Source organism: Gracilinanus agilis, chromosome 1, assembly GCF_016433145.1.
Source record: "Gracilinanus agilis isolate LMUSP501 chromosome 1, AgileGrace, whole genome shotgun sequence".
Classification (NCBI taxonomy): Eukaryota; Metazoa; Chordata; class Mammalia; order Didelphimorphia; family Didelphidae; genus Gracilinanus; species Gracilinanus agilis.
The window spans coordinates 210,404,524-210,424,081 of record NC_058130.1 but is presented as its reverse complement, the minus strand read 5'-3'; the positions used below and the strand labels follow the sequence as shown (position 1 = coordinate 210,424,081).

Sequence of the window (19,558 nt, the reverse complement as noted above, 5' to 3'; positions counted from 1 at the left end):
AGGACCTTGGACTTGGTGAGACTGTTCTTAAATCTTTCCCTTAGAACTACACATGGCAAGTGAAGTAGTTTAACTACCTTAGCCTCCCTGGAGGTACCAGCCTCCTGGAGGCTCCCCTTGATTGAGAGAAGCCCTTGTAGCTAAATCCCTTGTTGATTGACTTTAGGCTCTCTCGCTGAGTTTCTGGAGCCCTGCTGGAGTAAAGCCAGGGATTAAGTACATAGTCTAGTTTTTTAAGTTAGATCTCTTACTCTACCCTCTTCTCATCTCTCTACTTCCACTCTCTTATATTTTGCAAATAAATTACTAAAATCATTTTAGAACTGAGGTTATTTCAATTCTTGGTGACCACACCTTTAAATATTAATATATCAAACCAAAAGCCACTTTTTCCCTCTTATACTCTAAAATTCTGGTAGTGCTATATTCCCCAGTAGAATTTGAGTTCATTAGAGATAGATACTATTTAGACTTTGTCTTTAGATCAACAGGATCTAGCACTATTGTACATATTAGGCACCAAAGTATTTATATTGAGAAGAATACATCTGAAAACTGTATAGTTAGTGTTGTGAGGAAGATTAGTTAGTAATTAATTAAGTATTAAGGATGGACCTAGCAGGAAGGGCTGGAGTATTCCAAGATGGAATGAAGGAGCAGGAAGTGGGCTTGTGATCTGAGAGAGACTCCATTAATGGTTGGCACAAACTGTTGCTAGCCCAGGGAAATCTCAGACCTGCATCCAAATTCCCTGGGATACTGAGTGGTGGGGGCTTCTAGCAAGTGGACAAGACCTACAGAGCAGCACCAAGTGGAGGAGTAGTTTGGGATCTGGTGGACAGCATCTCAAGCACACTCTCTCTACTTTGATACCTTGGACCACTTTGACTTTTGGCATCCTGTGATCATCTGTAGATTACTGTGAGAACCCCAAAGCCACCCTCAGATCCATTAGCTGTGCTGGTCAAACCTGGCTGGAACCAGGTTTGAAGATGCCTTCCCAGAGACTCCAGGACTGCTCCTTGAGCCCTGCCTAGCTACATATTAGGCACAGAATGTCATTCTGCTCACCCTAGGCCAGTCTTTGAAACCAGCAGGCAAGGTAAAAGGTTTTAATAGTTTTAATTTATGTTCAACTAAATAAAGGTGGGATAGGGAATTCTACACTAAAGGGAGGAAGGGAGGTAGAGAAAATTGGGTTCAAATTCTGCCTCTGTTACAATCTTGAACAAGTCCCTATGAGCCTCGATTTCTGCAACTATGAAACGAGGCATGGAAATTGAGCTTCATAATTTCTAATAGCACTCCCAGCTCCAAATCTTGTTTGTGACCCAAAAGAATCAAATGTTCTCCTAATCTGTGCTTAGTACATAATGCATTATATTTACATAGCAGCAACAGTTCAAGGTCTGATTCAAACTTCTTATTAATATAGACCCCAATAATCCTAATAGTAAAAGTAAATGTAACTTTTTACTCTTTCAGTGATCTTTTTGTTCCTAGGTATGATTTTGCCAAAAAATAAGTCTCTGATGATTCTTTCCTGCTAGCTCTAGGTTTTATAGTCCTGACACTCTGGAATTCTTTTTCTAGCCTTTTTTGTAAGAGGTGTCGTTGACTTCCATCCCAAAATTTACAGAGGAACGTTCCCCCTGGAAGTAATATGCTTGAAGCAAAGTTCAGAAGAGACAGGCACATGCTTATGAGATTTTGGTGATCAAGTTCCCGAATTCCAGTTGCATTGGGTGCCATATCACTCAAAATCACATCAGCTTTCTGTCCAGGAAGTTGCTCTTGAATTTTCTTGACGGTCCTTGAGTCAGTTACATCAGCAGGACAGATAAAAATTGCTCCCTCCAACGGAAATATATGAAGAAGATCCACCCCAAGGACAAAACCAACAGAAGAGTTAGGATCTAAAAAAAATACAAATTTATTAATAAATAAATTAAAATACTATTCCTTCTTTCATAAATATTTTGATCCATTGAATACATCAAGTCTATACTAATTTGAAATAGCTCTGAATTATATCAGTAAATTCAATCTGTGTGCCAACAAATTGAGCCAAAGAAACTCATTATCACCATCTAATAAAGGTAGCAATTTGAAATGCTGGAGATAATCAGATGAAATCACAGACCCTTCAAGTATTAAAAGAACAAACTACAATGATAATCTTTCATTCTCCTAAATCTAATTGCTTCATTTCTCAAAATATTCTATGCACAAATTCCTTTCTGCTCTTGTCCATTCTCAGCACAAATGAATATTCAAACTCTAATTTCCTACCCTCATTTCAATCTTAGTCATTTATCTCCATTATTTCCCTATATTTAAACGTGGTCAAATGACTAAGTATAAACTAGAAGTATATGGTCATATACTGGAATAGACCAGAATCACAGGGTCTCGGTCAAAGAGTACAACCTTGATGTGAACAAGAATCCTTTCTACAATGTACCCAATAAAAGGTCATCAGCTTTTGCTTGAAAACCTCCAGTAAGAGGGAAACCAATACCTCCAAAGTAAACCATTTCATTTTTGAAGAATAATATTTTTCCCTAAATCAAGTTTAAATATCCCTTTGAATTTATGCCCATTGTTCCTAGTTCTTCCCTCTAAAGTAAAAAAGAACAAGTTTAATTCCTTGCCTCCTAATAGTCATTTAGCTGTCCGGAGATAGGCATCAATAATCCTCTACCATTACCCCCTTCAACAAGTTTCATTTTTTCCAAAGCTAAATATCTCCAATTCCTTCAGCTGATGCTCAGAAAGCATAAATTCCAGGCCCTTCACCATCTTAATTACCCTCTTTGGGAAACTCTCCAGCTTTACTTCCTAAAATGTAGTACCCCATAATGAACACAATCCTCCAGATGTTGTTTGACCAGGACCATACAGTGGATTATCACCACTCCCATCCTAGAAACCATGACACTTAACCAACCATGTCAATTTAACAAACACCTACCTTTGCCTGCAGCATTGACTTTTTGGACAGCTACTTGACTCCATGCACCAGGGGCAGCACCACAGTCTAAAACCCGAAGCCCAGGATGGAAAATTTGATGCTTCTCATTTATTTCCAGAAGTTTGAAGGCACTTCGGCAACGGTAATTTTCTACTTTTGCAGCTTTCACAAATGGATCTTTCAAGTGCCTTGTCAGCCAGAGGTGCTCTGAAGCTGTTTTGCCCTTATGCCTGCTTATAGCAGTGTGAAATCTTTGACACTGAAAGAAGACATTAGCCAACTTCTGGTATCTGTTTTAAGAAACAAAACAAACAGGATTTACTTGCTATCACTTCTCGCTATCAGATGAAAGAAGGCATCTGCTATTTTTCAATTTCTTTACAGAGAAAATCTATTTTCTAAATACTAATAAAAACTTTTTAAGCAATATTTCCAAATACTGGCTAACAATGTTAGCTCTCCAAGGTTAGTTGTGACTATTAACTTTATATACTATGCTTTTCCACTTACAAAAAACTTTCTTCCATAACCTTTGAAGTAGCACCAATATGATCTCAACTTAAAAATAGAGAAACTGAAACCTAAATAAATCATAGGATCAGTCCCCAAACCCAGGGTTACTAAGTGGCAGAAGAGGCCTCAAATCTGGGTCTGCTGACTTCAAGTCCAATGATTGTTATCACCAGAATTGTTACTTCAACAAATAGTTACTAAGTACCTCTACTATAGTGAGCTTTCTCATAGATAACCTAGAAATACCAAGATAAATAAGGTAACATTTTGGTAATAGCCTATTGACATGAAATAATGGCACAAAAATAACAGCAGATTTTTACACACAAATTATCTAACTCTTAAAAAAGTTTAAAGGTCATTTTTTAAAGTTTTGGACATTTTTTTCTATCAATAAACATGCATTGATTGAGTGCCTGCTATGTGTTAGGCACTGTGCCAAGAACTGGAAATACAAAAAAAATGAAACAATTTCTACTCAAAAAACTTACATTTTACTGATTATAAGTTGCAACCCATCCATGCCTACCCATCGTGTACATATTCTCTCATAAGTTCCACCCAATGTATTATGAGTCTTGTTTGCTTTCTTCTGACATCCTCTTACATACCAGTTGGTCCAACTTTTTTGTGTGTTTGATACGTTTTTAAAAAAGAAAAAGAAAAGAAGACATGAAAGCAGACTGAGAGATTGGTCTTATCCCAACTATATCCATCAACCACTGACCAACTACAACCTATGGGCTGGTATTACCCCCTATTCCCCAGCAGCCACAGCTATTGAAGGCCTGGAAAAGAAAGTCTTGACTCTCAAGCCCTTGGAACTGTCAAATCATCAGAAAGAAATGTAATTTTATTAATGAAAATGACATTAAAGAAATTACTATCCGCCTTGCTTGTCATACCCTAAAGACTCTGGAATCTTTCCTCTGACTTACAGCTAAAATCTCCCAAATGGGGTATGTAATTGGAGTTTAGGCTTTAAAAAAAATCACTCTAATAATATGGAAATAGGTTTCAAGTGATAACAGATATACAACCCAGTGGAATTGCTCTGTGGAGGGGGAGAAGAGGGGAGGGAAAGAAAATGAATCATGAAAACATGGAAAAATATTTTAAAAGAAATTTTAAAAAGAAAAAATAAAATAAAATAAAATCTCCTATATGTGTTGTCTCCCCCATTGTGGGAGTTCCTTGAGAGCAGGGGTTTTTTGTTTGTTTGTTTGGCTTTTTTTGTTTGTTTGGCTTTTTTGTTGTTGTTGTTGTTCATTTGTATCCCCAACACTTAGCACACAGTTTTACACATATTAGGTACTTAAGCTATTCCTTCATCCAGACTCTGGTTCACAGCAAGTTACAATTTCTATTTTGGATTATACCTATATAATTTGATCATATAAGAAGCTCCTTCCACCAAGACAGGTCTACAACTGTATGTAACTTAAGAGTCATAGAGTTGCTAGCTGTCTCCTCACCCCCACCCCCAGGTTATATAATTTGTCCCCAATCAAACTCCTAGTATGACACAGGCATATCTTGATTCAAAGGCTGAAGCTCTATCCTCTATGACATTTTGCCTGTTATAAACCTATGAAGTCATTCATTTCTACTGGAAAAACATTTTTTCCCCAATCAACAAATGGTCAAGGGACACAAATAGGCAGTTTTCAGGCAAAGAAATCAAAACTATCAATAATCACATGAAAAAAGTGTTCTAAATCCCTCCTAACTAAAGAAATGCAAATAAAAACAACTCTAAAGTACCACTTACATCTAGCAGTTGGCCAATATGGCAGCAAAGGAAAGTGATAAATGTTGGAAGGAATATGCCAAAATTGGGACACATACACTGCTGGTGGAGTTGTGAATTAATCCAACCATTCTGGAGGGCAATTTGGAACTATGCCCAAAGGGCTTTAAAAGACTGCCTGCCCTTTGACCCAGCCATACCACTGCTGGGTTTGTACCCCCAAAGAGAGAATAAGGAAAAAAGACTTGTACAAAAATATTTTTAGCCGCACTCTTTGTCATAGCAAAAAATTGGAAAATGAGGGAGTGTCTATTGATTAGGGAATGGCTGAACAAATTGTGGTATCTGTTGGTGATAAAATACTATTATGCTGAGAGGAATAATGAACTGGAGAAATTCCATGTGAACTTGAATGACCTCCAGGAATTGATACAGAGTGAAAGGAGCAGAACCAGAACCTTGTATACAGAGATTGATACACTGTGGTAAAATCAAATGTAATGGACTTCTGTAACAGCAGCAATGCAATGACCCAGGACAATTCTGAGGGACTTATGAGAAAAAATGCTATCCACATCCAGAGAAAGAACTGTGGAAGCAGAAATACATAAGAAAAATATATGATCAATCACGTGTATGACTGGGGTTTTGGTGTTAAAAGATCACTCTATTGCAAATATCAATAATATGTAAATAGGTTTTGAACAATAACACATGTATAACCCTGTGGAATTGCTGGTCAGCTCTGGGAGGGTGGAGAGAAGAGGGGTGTGAAAAATCATGAATCATGTAACCATGGAAAAATATTAAATTATTTTTTTTAAAAAGCTCTCCATTGCTATAGAAAGAACTGACAAAGTCTAAATGCAAATTAAAGCATACCATTCTTCAAAAAAACAAAACAAAACAAAAAACAAACGTGAGTTTTATGTGTCTATCAAGTAGCTGTTGCAATTTGCACAAGTTCGATATCCTCAAAGTAAACTCAGAATTGCAGTTCACCTATGTGCTTTCTGCTGGTTGGTGGTTGTCCTTTGTACTTGAAGAAGACCAAAATGACATCACAAAATGACATAATATCTTTGGATTGCTCATAGAACTCATGAATGGTAGGTAGCAAAGGCCCACAAATGAAATGCAGCTGATGCTCACTCTGAGGCTATATTTTTCTTAAATTAAGCAGTTTTAAATATTTGTGAATAGTTGTAGTAACTATATGTAAATATATTCTATCAAATGAAATCATTATAAACTGCATGACAAACCTCAAAGTGTTATAGACATAGATATAAATATATACTGTATTATTTTATATTATATTCTTATTAATATAGAACATTCTTATATAATACATATGCTAAATACATAATAGCAAATATGTTATATATATTAATGTTAGCATTAATATTCCATTAACATGTCCTTATATATTACATATTAAAATGTGATATTTAGTGATATATAAAATAATACACATAACAATAATATGTAATTGAGAGAAAGATAACACTTTCAAGGTTTGCAAAGCATTTTACAATTCTCATTTGATCTTCACAACAACCCTGGAAAGTAGATGCTATCGTTATCCTATTTTACAAATGGGGAAACTGAAGCAGATTTAAGTTAAGTAATTTGTCTAGGCTCACACAGCTAAGAAGTGACTAAGGTCACATTTGAACTCAAGTGTCTTTCTAATCCCACTGCACCATCTATCTGCCTAATAGCCCTAATTTGCTAATATTACCACTAAGGAAACATCATCTGAAATATGAATTACCCTTAGAGAAATAGGCTTCATTGGATCCTTGGAGATCACAGTATCTGAACCCCTACCAGGCTGAGCAGAAAGCAGAAAACACATCTGAAGGGGAAGCACGTCTGGGGGGTCTCGGAGGAGTAAATAATAAATAACAGAATCCCAACAAATGAAGCCTTTGTGAAGGGGTGGACAAATGCAATCCTCAAGTTCCTCCGAACGAGTGTCTCTAAATGAGGTAACATCGACCTCAACCTTGGTCTTGAGTCCTGGGTTGGAGCCCTGTTCCTGATCTAGTTAGGCGTGACCTGTGCGGGGGCCCCAGTTACCCCATCTATTAAGTGAAAGGGTTAAATGCCAAGATGACCACAGTGCCTTAGTTCCCTTTCGGCTCACAGGGACGCCCTGGGATGACGGGGTCCCGAAAGCCTGAGCCTTTGTGCCCCAAGGTCCCTTCGCCGCCGGGGAATCAGTTTCCGGGGGGCAGAGGAGGAGTCTACACTTACCCAGCCATGGAGCCGACACCACGGCAGCCACGCTCCAGGTGCTCTGCCCTCGTCAGTCCCCCACGCGCGGCCGGAAACTATTCTCCCAGAATACATAGTTCCGGCTTTAACTGGGGTCGTGAGCCAAGATGGGGCGGCGATTCACAGATTAGCGGGGGGAGACATGTTTCCTGGCCGAACTATTTTCAAGGGTGCAAGCTCGGAAGCTGGGATTCAGGTACTAAGAGCGCGGGGCTGAGCGGTGGTGGCCTCCTTCCTCCGGTAGATCCCATCTTTCCCTCCCTTCATCTCTCCTGAAACCTTCCTCTTTCTCCCGCCTTCCCTTCTCCAGACATCACGACCCCAGACCCTGAGAACTTTGTCCCTTCTCTGATCCCCACATCTCACATCGGTAGACCTCACCCTGTTCCCTCTTTGAAAACCGCGACCCCAGACCTTGACATCCTCGTCCCCTGTTTGTGAACCCCAACATCCAGCACTTGAAGACCCCATCCTCTTTCCTGCTCTCGAAGCCCTCTCCACTACCTGCGACCTCAAATTCTGAGCCCCCTCTAACCCCCACATGCCCAAACTGTAGACCTCAGGATTCGACTCCTAGAGCCCCCCTGAGAACAGACTGGGTCCTGACACCCCGCCCCCCCCAACCCTGGCCCCAGACTTGATTCATCTCTTCTCGATGAAACCCAATATCTGCCCTTCCTCCATGTAGATTTCGACTAGACTCCCTATTTCTCCCCTTGCAAGACCCCTCCCCAAGCCCTTTCTTGAGACTGAGGCCGGGAGATGGGAGGGGGGAACCTGAACCTCCCTATTCTCTACTCAGATCCTCACTCTCCCTGAATAAATTCCTCCCCTCTCTGGAGACCCCAATACTCAGGGCCTGACCTAATCCTCCCTTCACTCCTTTCAGGTCCTCACTGTCCCCTCTTGATTTCCTTAACCCAGACTGCCCCCCCCCCAATTTCGGCACCTACCCCTTTTCTCTCCTTTTGTGAGAACAGGACACACACCTGCCTTGAAACCTCCTTTTCTCTGACACTTAAGGTCCTGCCCTGCCCTTTCCAAACCCCAGTCTTCCCCATCCTCTTATCGCACTCACCCTTCTTAACTCACTCCTCACAAACCTCTTATTTATCTTCCCCCAACACACACACCCTTCCTCTTTTATCTTGTTCCCCTCTGGAGACTCTCACTGCCTTTTCCTCAGACCCTGAGTCTCCCCTTCCTTAGGACCCCTCATGCCACCACTTTCATTCTTTCCCAGAACCCTCACCAATTGCCCACTCCCCTCTGAACTTCCTGGCCTTTCCTTTCCCCATTATGAACACGAAATTTATTAGGCATTTGCTGGATATAATCACTGCGACAGGCTTTAAGGTTCTAGTGTCATAAAAGTATTGGATTAGGAGTCAGTCCAGGGCTTTACTACCAGCTCTGTCACTGACTCCTGGTCAGACTCTTAAAGTCTTAACTTGAAATATCTGTGGACCTCATTTTTTTTCAACCTCAGAATGAGTGGGATTGAGTTAAATGACTTCCAAAGTTAATTCCAGGTCCTGAAGTCTAGGATTTTTAAAGCTGAAAGACTGGCACTACTCCATCTCCCTCAAGTCAAGAGGTTTACTGGGTTGACCATATTAGCCTAGAAGGGGGTGAGCAACAAAATGGGTTCATCTCCAGAAGAAAGTTACTCAGGTAACATTTTTTTTTTATTTTTTTATTTTAAACCCTTAACTTCTGGGTATTGACTTATAGGTGGAAGAGTGGTAAGGGTAGGCAATGGGGGTCAAGTGACTTGCCCAGGGTCACACAGCTGGGAAGTGTCTGAGGCCAGATTTGAACCTAGGACCTCCCGTCTCTAGGCCTGGCTCTCAATCCACTGAGCTACCCAGCTGCCCCTCAGGTAACATTTTTCAAGGCATCTTTCATTTCCTACAGATTTACCTAGACCACCATATATTTATATTTCCTTCTTTTTGACACCCTCATATCTTATCATTACGAAAAACTACACATAGAAAAGGCTACCAAGTTTCTTAGCCCTTCTCATAACTAATTTTTTTTTGGAGGGGAAAGACCTAGGTAAGGGAAAGCTGAGGATAAGAGCAGCTTTGGCTAGCTGGACTAAATCCAAAATCTTAGATATTTTCAAAATATTACACAAATTTTAATCTAAAATTGGCTCAGTTAATCCACTCAAAGAATTATGCCCAGATTAAACTTGACATGTTAAGAGACACTGATAAACTAATTAGCATTATTTCTACTATGCAGCAATAATAATAATAGTTATATCTACAGGGCTTTCCACACAGTGCAGAGCTGGAATTTAAACCCACTATACCATGCTGGTTGTCCAATTAATGCCAGATAGATTACATAGCTATTAACATTTATTCATATGACTTATTCACCAATTCCCAGATCCTTTTTGCTTTAGTATTTCCCACAAGAATAGTAGGTCTAGATTTTTACTCACTTTCTTTTCTTATTCCACAGGAAAATAAACATGTTCACTTCTCGGATTTATACCTTAGTTTTAGTGGTGAAGTCTCAGCAAATTCTTCTAGGAATGAAGAAACGTGGCTTTGGAGCTGGGAAATGGAATGGATTTGGAGGGAAAGTAGAAGATGGAGAGACTATTGAGGAAGGAGCCAAGAGGTGAGTGGAATGGGTTTAAGCATAGGGGGTCCTTCACAATAGGAAAGCTTTGGTTTAATTTTGAAAAAAAAATTGCAACAAAAAGGCCACTTCCAGATGAAGAAAAAAAAAAAATCCCTAAATTCTACACTAGTCCAAGCAACAGTTTCAAGGATCAGAGACAATCTCACAATCTACTACAGTTAACTTGACTAATGATATACAAACTAACAGGGGCCCCTAGATGTCACCTTAGTGAATATAGTACCAGGCCTGGAATTTGAGGAAGACTCATCTATCTGAATTCAAATCTGGCCTCAGACTTACTGAACCGAAGCAAGTCATTTAACCCTGTGTGCCTCAGTTACCTCTTCTATAAAATGAACTGGAGAAGGAAATGACAAACCACTCAGGTATCTGCCAAGAAAACCCTAAATGGGATCACAAGAGTCAGACACGACTGAAACAACTAAACACATACAATCTAATACTAATAGGACACTCAGTGCTCAGCCACTTTCATTGTCACTCTCATATCTCATGGTTTGTTCTGGTCCTGATACAGAAAATCAGGCATAAGTCTGCCAGTCCTAAGACACCACCCCTTCTAAGAATGGGCTATGACTAAAAGACCTAGAAAGGCCATTGTTTTATGTAATCAGGACAACAAAAGGCATTGTAACCTTGCAAATGCTCCAGTATAAAATCATAGTAATAACAATAGCTAGCATTTATATGGCACTTCAAGATCTGCCAAGAGTTAATATATAATATCTCCTTTGATCATCAAAAGAGGTCCTGGGTATTTTTGACTGTCATGAGGAAGGATGGACACAAGAGTTGATTTAAAAAAATTATCTAGGTGTTCAGAAGATGCATAAATGGACTGTCATTCTGTTTCTGTCTGCCTTTCCCTCTCTCCACTTTGGGAGAAGAGTTGTCATTTGACCAGACTTCTTCGAACAGTAGTTGAACTCTATAAAATTATGAAAAAAAGGGAGAAGGCTCAGGATAAAACAGTCATTGAAGGGGCAGCTAGTTGGCCCAGTAGAGCCAGGCCTAGAGACGAGAGGTCCTGGGTTCAAATTTGGCCTTAGATACTTCCTAGCTATATGACCCTGGGCAAGTCACAAATCCCCATTGCCCAGCTCTTACTGCTTTTCTGCCTTAGAACCAATATATAGTATTGATTCTAAGATGGAAGGTAAAGATTAAAATTTTAAAAAAGGAACCTGTGGGGCAGAAGCATAATTCTAGCATTATACCCCTAACTACTATATTAAAGAAACTGAGGCACAATGAGGGAAATTCACTTCCTCCGTCTTATACCACATGAAAGAGAGCCCTAGAACCCACAACCACAACTATCTATTGCTAATCTCACTGTATCACATGAAGGTAATTATTTTTTGTTCCAAGGAACATGCTTAATTAGATCATTGCCTAGACAACTTTACCATGAAGGCCTCAGTTATCCCCTTAAGGGTTAAAACTATTAGCCATTTTAGAGATTTCGAGCCAAATACTTCATTAACGTGGCATGAGGATTTTATTAAAATGAACCCAACTATTTTGTTAGAGAAATGCTCCCACTCATATCCTCAAAACCCTACAACACCTACAGCTGGGTGGCTCAGTGGATTAAGATCCAGGCCTAGAGACAGGAGATCTTGGGTTCAAATCTGGCCTCAGACACTTCCTAACTGTGATCCTGGGCAAGTCACTTAACCCCCTTTGCCTAGTCCTTACTGCTTTTCTGCCTTAGAACCAATACATAGCATTGATTCTAAGACTGGACATAAGGGTTTTAAAAAACAAAAAACCTACATCCTTACCTGAGTTTCTCCTTTCTTTAGCCACTTCAGAGTCCTAAAAGAAGACTATTTCCTTTGTATAGACCCCACCAGCCAATTCGTTGAACCTCAAAATGCCAGAAAATCCTAGTTGCAGTTTGCAGGCAAAAGCTCACCCTGGAAGGAATCTCCCCTACTGCTGGATTTAATTAATTGGCACTATATAAAGCAATGTGCTTTTTTGGCCTGGGTACACAGAAATTGGTTCCTTACTTACTGTGTTTAAAAACAGGAAAAAGACAGCTAAAGTTCCCCTCCTTTCCTTTGAACCTGCATAGTTTATTCTGTCAGACTGTGGCACTTTTTTGCCCTCTGAGGGGGAATTTCACACTTAGTCCTTAAGTAAAACTCTAAATTTAAATAAGCACCATAGAAAACATCATTCACTGGACTTGAAACAGCATTTGATTCTGTTGCACTGGCAAAGTCAAGGCTTTCAGGATCTATGGTACATTCATAAAGAGTTTTCTTTTACCAATGTACTCTGGTTTCAGAGGTAACCTTATAACCTCAATGATGGTCAGGACAATAGTGGTTCAGTGGTTTGGCCTACTCTAACCTCATTGGCTTTGTCTGAGTTGCAGCCTACCCTGGAATGCTGGCTTGGTTGAAAGGCAGACAAAAAAAAAAGACTTAATGATTCTTAGCTCTTCAATGGACCTTCCTATATAACAATTAATCAGTCTTCCTACATAAATTTTTAGGTGGAATTTCAAAGGTGGTAACACTATTTACATATATTATCACAAGTTTCACAATAGTACATGAGAAAGTACTAGAGGTATTATTTAAATCATTTTACAGATGAGGAAACTGAGGCTCAAAGAATTGAAGTGACTTGCCTATGGCCCCATAGTTAATACATGTCAGGTGCAATTTGTGTCTAATATGCGTCAGGTACAAATGGAGAACCCAGGTCTTCCTGATTCCAAGTCCAGCGATCTAATATCAACTGCCAGGAACACAGCAGAAACAAAGTTAACATATTAGCGTCAAGGGGCAGCTGGGTAGCTCAGTGGATTGAGAGCCAGGCCTAGAGACAGGAGGTCCTAGGTTCAAATCCGGCCTCAGACACTTCCCAGCTGTGTGACCCTGGGCAAGTCACTTGACCCCCATTGCCCACCCTTACCACTCTTCTGCCTTGGAACCAATACACAGAAGTTAAGGGTTAAAAAAACAACAACATATTAGTGTCAAGTAAGTAACTGAGATGGAATAATGAACTTTCCCCAGAGGTGCAAGAAGTAAAACTGCGTGTCTGATCAAGCTGTGCTGAAACTCTTAGGATTGTGGTACATATACCTTCCCATTTCCTCATATTAACAGAAGCACATCAGTTTAGTATTTTTGTTTAATTTATTATCCATTAGTTTCTCCTCCTGCTATCTAGAGAACTGAATGGCACAGGCATACAATCAAATTCTTTAGCAAACTAGAATAATGTTGCTCTCATCTGTCTAATTATCAGAGCCCGTGAAATAGAGCTTTTAGCTTTGCCAAGGAGGAAATTATTGATAATTCAAATACTGCCACATACTCTGGGAAGATTAACTAAAATTAGTCAAAACATTAAATCAGCATGTAATTTTTTTAAAATGAGATCTACTACCCTGCTGCTTCAGAGAGGCTAGCGCCCCTGCTAAGAGTTCCCATCACACTTTATTGAGGATTCATTTACCCCAAAAAAAGAAAAGACACACAATTCCTTTTTAGGTCAAGTCTAATTTTAATTAACCATCTCAGATGAACAGATTCCACCTTTCAAAATATCAGTTATGTTTACACATCTGAGATAGCAGAGCTAAGACAACAGATGGGAATTTTATTTCCTAGTCTTGACAGTAAGGTCAAGGTATATTGCAAGCTGAAGAATACATTAGTCTAAATAAAACCATTTAACCTAATGATTTTTTAAATTAACAAAGCTTCCCTTATGCTTGTTACTGAAATCCCAACAGTTATAAGCAAGGAAAGTAATTATACTTTGTGTTTCTATTTTACCTTTGAGAATGGAGATAAAAGAATGAAGTAAAATTGCATAAAACTGGCCAGACTTAATATAGTATGTATTTTGTGGAAACCAAAAAAATAAAAGAAAAATATTCATGTAGATCGTTTCCTGGCTTAGTTTCCCAAGTGTGGGAACCGAATAAAATTCATTTGCCAAAGGTCAGAAAATTAGTGGCAGGCTTAGATAATTTAAGATTTCTAACATGAACTCCTTTGTTCTGGGCAGACTTAAATCCCTGTGGCATACCAGCTGTATTTTCATAAGCATTGTTAAAACATACATAGCTAATTAAATGTAATATATCTGGCTCATACTAGGCCCTTATACAGCGAACTCTCAATGAGCTACCCTAATGAAAACAAGTAGTGGATGAGATAACCCAAAATAGTGGCTGATTCACAAAACTCATTTCTGACCTAATTGTACATTTATGTAGGTTTTTCCCCAAGATACTGTAAGTAGCAACATAAGATTTGCCATCCTAATTCTATTTTGCTTTGGGTAATAGTAAAATTAAATTTCATCCCCCAAGCACATATTGTTTGGTTAGTTATGGAAGTGTCCTGGGAATACAGTGTGTTGCTAGAGACTGGAATTAAAATTTTGTTGCAGATAATTAGTACATGGATAATCAAAAGTTGCCTATACTTGAAGTCATTACTAGAAATCAAACAGCTCCTTCTGGAAACAACAGAGGTCTGGGAGCTAATTAATTCATTTTGCTCAAAGATCCTCCAAACAATGCAGAGCCTTAGTAAAAATTATCTGGACAAGATGCTGTTGTAGAAAAGGAGCCAAACAGAGCCATGAAACCAGATGCACAATGACTACAACATAAATAGAACTACCACCACAAAACAATAAAAATAAATGTTGCAAAATTACCAAGAACAGTCTTGGCCCCAAAGAAGAAACAGGAGGTACTTTCCCCAACTCCTCTGCCAAAGTTGGGGGGAGCAGAAAGGGGGAATCCTTGGGTGCAGATAGCATATTGTGTATGATGTCAGAATTTTTAAAATATACCATGCTGACTTTTTTTCCCTCTTCCTGTTTAAAAAAAAAATTCTTTGTTATAAGAAATGGCAGAGAGGGGAGAGAGGAAATTTATGGCTATCTAGAAGATCTCAATAAAAATGCATCCTTAAAAAAAAAAAAAAAAAAAGACCAGAACCTAGAAAGCAATGAGGTAGGAAATAGCATGAAAAGCCAAGCTTGTCAGAATATCCCAAGGTGCTTAGCATTCTCCCCTCTACTCTCCTCATTTTTAAGAATGAAGTCTTTGTTCAGTGGTGTCCCCTTTTCTACTAATACAGGGAACTACTGGAGGAGAGTGGACTGTCCGTGGACACTCTGCAGAAGATAGGAAAAATCACATTTGAATTTGTAGGTAACACAGAGCTGATGGATGTTCACATCTTTTATGCGGATAGTTTTCACGGGACTCCAAAAGAAAGTGATGGTAAGCAGTGTGTGTGTTGTTGGTAGTTTCAAACAAGTTGCATCCCTTTCCACCCAAATATAGCATGGACAATTGATTCAGAAAGCATGGCTGTCAACTGTACACTGCGTTAAGACAAACTTTGCAACCCCGATTTCTGCCTGGCTGGTTTTCCATTCATCCCCACCTTAGTGCCACTGTTTTAGCTAGCTGTAAGGAAGTCAAACAAATGGAACAAAGCCTTGTGTAATTTGCCTTGAGATCAGGGCATTTCCACAATATCCCTTTTGTGATGAAATGAGATAGGGTTATAGGACTTATGGCAGAAAGGGATCTCAAAGATGATCCAATTATACCCCTTCATTTTAGAGCCCAGAGAGAATTCATTATTCAGTCACTCAGGTAGCAAGTAGACCTTTGATGTTTCCAGGAGGAGGAGCTGTTGAACTTCTGCTAATGACTTCAGATCTAGTCAGTCAATCTTTGTTTCATCACATACTGATTATCTGAACCAAGGTCAACTGACTCCAAATTCATCGCTCTTGCCCCTATACCAACTAGCAAACTAGCTGAACCCTTGCATGTAAAACTAAAGAGTTAGAAATGTTGATGGAGTTTAGGTTCCAAAGAATAAAAGTTGTATTTGTTTTCAAATGAATGAATTTTTTTCTCTCTACTCTGGTATAGAAATGCGTCCCCAGTGGTTCCAGTTGGAGCAGGTTCCTTTCAGAGATATGTGGCCAGATGACAGCTACTGGTTTCCACTAATGCTCCAAAAGAAGAAATTCCATGGATATTTTAAGTTCCAGGGACAAGATACTATCCTAAGCTACACATTGAATGAAGTGGAAATTGTCTAAAAAGAGAGAAACCGGTGCCTTTAACAGGATATATTTAAGTCTATATGGGCAAGGGAAGTTGGCTGTTATATAGCCTCAATTTATTTAGGCTGTGTGGAATTTAGGGAAGGGTTTCACTGTCTTTAATTTTTAAGGCAATTTAATACCTGGTATCTGTTTGGGGCACAAGAAGATAATGTAAGACCACGAATTATTTTCTTGCAATTGTACCTGTCACATAGTAAGAGCCCCCAGGAATGGCTCATAGGTTGAATGGACCAGGAACCACAAGGGTCATTTGGTTCAAAGTGTTAAAAGTATGGGACTGATCCAAGGTGCAGTATTTGTCAAAGAATCATGCTAATAGCCCACACTAGGGGGCAACAGCCACCACAGAGAAGTGGGATGTTTCCTATATCCTAGAACCAAGAGGCTTCTTTCTTTTCCTGTTGAAGATTTTGACAGATAATGAAAAATAAAAACATGGCATGTGATTTGCAAAGTGCTGACTGGATTCTTTCTGGGCTTTCTAAGTTGAGAGACTATTTCGAAATCATCCCTTTGAATTCATACACTGAGCTTGTCAGAACCTCTCATTCTTTAAGGAGAAAATAAGTACCTACTTCCTTAACATGGGAGTCTTCCCTCATCTAACAAACCAGTAACATTTTACCAGCTTATAAGAGTAATAATAGTACAAGCTCCCATTTAAAGAGTTCTTTATATTTTACAAAGCATTTTCATTATTTAAGCTGAAAAATCACACTGTGAGGTTGCCCCTGTCTTACATGAGGAAACTTGGGGCTCCAGAGGTTGTTGAGTGACTTGTCTGAGTTCACAAGGCTCAGAGGTGGCAGAGCCAGTACTAAGAACTTGGGTCTCATCCTAACCCAGTGCTCTTTCTAATACACCACCCTGCCTCAATATAATTCTACAGAAGGCAGATAAGCAGAGAAAGCCAACCACACACAGTAACTTAGACCTGTCGCACGCCTCTTGCAAATACATTTAATAACATTTGTTCATATATATGTTTTATTGATAAAGGTTTTGGAGTGTAATCATTTGTAAACATTTTCCAGTTCATCAGCTGTAGTAATAACTAATTCCTGCAATTTGATAAAGTGCTTCATACATAAAACTAGTACAGCAAAGCAAAAGAAATGGTAAATCAGCCCCAACCAGGAAACGGTCTTCACTTCAGTCAAACCAAGTTTCCAATCAGTCCTCACATCAGGTTTCCCAAGATGAGCATCTCTTCCACAAGTACCTCTCTAATGTAGAGTGTTCACTAAAGGGCTTTTTCCTAAATATTGCTGAATAACTCAAAGCTCCTAAAGAGTGGGTAGGATCTAAGATAGAACCATTAAGGACCACTTAATATAAAGTTTCACATCTATACCATTATTTGTGTCAAAAATCTCCAACTCCAAAAAACATTTATGGAGTCCAAAATAATAAAGACATGCTTTCCCTTACTAAAACTCCATAATTATTTATGCCATTAAGTTTCAATATTGGTCTAAGCCATGTCAGAAGTTACTATTTTTTGGAATGGCAAGCATCATTCCATATTCGTAACAGTGTACCCTGACTCACTTTCCCCTGAAGTTTATGATTTTTTGACACTGATGTTAGGCTACTGTGCATACTAATGGCCTTCCTTTGAGAGGATTGGTCCCTCTGAAGAATATAATGGGAAGCCAATCTACCTGGAGAGCCTTTAGACCTGCAACCTGCATAAGCTATTTCCAAGTCTCAGACCAATTCCCTGGGAATTGTATACCTCCACTGCCCCTACAGTTAGAGTTGATCCAGCAAATGGCTCCTCAGGAATATCTTACAGTCATACTTGACTCGGGACTAAGACATCATGTTGAAAAGGAAGTTTCCTGATCTACTCAGATCATTCTACAACTAAGGTTTAGTTTCCCTCTCATTCCCTCTCCTATCTCCCTCGAAATACTCTTCAAACTCTTAAGGGGATACCATTAGGATGCACAATACCAATAGCTGCATCAAAAAACTTCTGTTATTGTTTACAATTATAATGTCCCTAAAGAATCCATTAATAACTTTTTTCAAAGATAGGATCCAAAAAGAATAGGTCTCTAAGTAAAATACAGCTATTAAGAGTAAAGTATGAGGATTTTTTCAGCTCTTGATAATATAGAAATTCTCCTTAGTAGGGAACAAGCAGAAGTCTGATTCGACTTGTTACCATAGTCCATTCCACTGTAACTGGGCAGCAGAAATGCTCCCAGAAAAAGGGCTGCTGAAATGGACTCCAAACACCTCTCCAAAAAACTGAAGAACTGGCTTTGAAGAAGAGCCTATTTACCCATTTATCCTTTGCTTCTAAAAAGTTTTGTTCCTCAAAGAGAATATACTGTTGGTACATACTGAGAAAATAATGTCCTAACACATCTGATTTAACTCATGACTTAGTCACATTTTACTCCAAGCTCTCAAAGCATCACGATTAGTACAGAAGAAGAGGGAAAAAAGTTTGCAGAAACTCTTTGGTATTAATTTTCCTTCAAGTGAATGTTTTAAGTTAGGGTAACCCCTCTCTCCCTCTCCCCACCCCCTTTATATATATACACTTTATATTCTTTTTTAATGCATCTCTCATAAGATCTAACTAATGCCTGGCCAGCATGCCAACTGAAAGTTCTTAAACTAATGGTAGTTGATATCTACCCCTTAAGGAGCCACAGCTCTTCTGGCTGTTTGCTTTTATTTTTGCTGGAGGGACATACTGACTGCATCTGCAATGGGCCCTAATACTAAAAGCAGACATCTTCTTGCCATCCCCACCCCCACCTATTCCAATCACTTATCATGTTTAGAATATCCAGGGCAAGGAGGCCATGTCTGGATCTCTCTACTACAGGTACTCTAACCATGACCTAGACTGTGGCATATTCTCCTAGGATCTCTACAAAGACTCAAGGCGGGATAACATGCAACTTAGCAGCCCCAGGAGACTTCAATGTAATAGCAGTGAAGTTGTGTTTAGCACACTTAGCACAGCTGTGTAGACAGGAAGGAAAAGGCCCCACAGGGTTTGTACAAATACATTTTATGTTATATGGCTTAAGCAAATCACAGTATAAAAGGGAGCAGCACAAAAAAAAAAGGAGTATTGATCCATTCCAAGTGGGTATAGACCTTATTTCGGTAAAAAGGGGATTGGATGGTAGGGCAGGCAGAGATCATGAAGACAAAGACTCTCTACCTTTCTCTTGGCGACTCTAGTTACAGACCAGTAATTC

General features: G+C 39.2%; 2 protein-coding genes across 4 annotated transcripts; one reads left to right on the top strand and one right to left on the bottom strand.

The window, feature by feature from the left end:
* Window positions 1–1,160: 1,160 nt before the first annotated feature.
* On the bottom strand, window positions 1,161–5,435 carry MRM2 (mitochondrial rRNA methyltransferase 2). 2 transcript variants are annotated; one of them, XM_044657429.1, is made up of 3 exons: window positions 5,428–5,435; window positions 2,975–3,264; window positions 1,161–1,916 (listed from the first exon to the last, which is right to left on the bottom strand). In XM_044657429.1, exons 1-3 carry the CDS (start codon window positions 5,433–5,435, stop codon window positions 1,474–1,476), a joined length of 741 nt encoding a protein of 246 aa, XP_044513364.1. In that variant the 3' UTR covers window positions 1,161–1,473. The 2 variants fall into 2 exon arrangements, with proteins under 2 accessions (XP_044513364.1, XP_044513363.1); XM_044657428.1 differs by lacking the exon at window positions 5,428–5,435 and adding an exon at window positions 3,979–4,068.
* Window positions 5,436–7,629: 2,194 nt separating this feature from the next.
* On the top strand, window positions 7,630–16,767 carry NUDT1 (nudix hydrolase 1). Of its 2 annotated transcripts, none has more exons than XM_044657426.1 (4): window positions 7,630–7,716; window positions 9,999–10,160; window positions 15,317–15,462; window positions 16,129–16,767. In XM_044657426.1, exons 2-4 carry the CDS (start codon window positions 10,009–10,011, stop codon window positions 16,299–16,301), a joined length of 471 nt encoding a protein of 156 aa, XP_044513361.1. In that variant the 5' UTR covers window positions 7,630–7,716; window positions 9,999–10,008; the 3' UTR covers window positions 16,302–16,767. The 2 variants fall into 2 exon arrangements, with proteins under 2 accessions (XP_044513361.1, XP_044513362.1); XM_044657427.1 differs by lacking the exon at window positions 7,630–7,716 and adding an exon at window positions 7,727–7,760.
* Window positions 16,768–19,558: the final 2,791 nt, after the last annotated feature.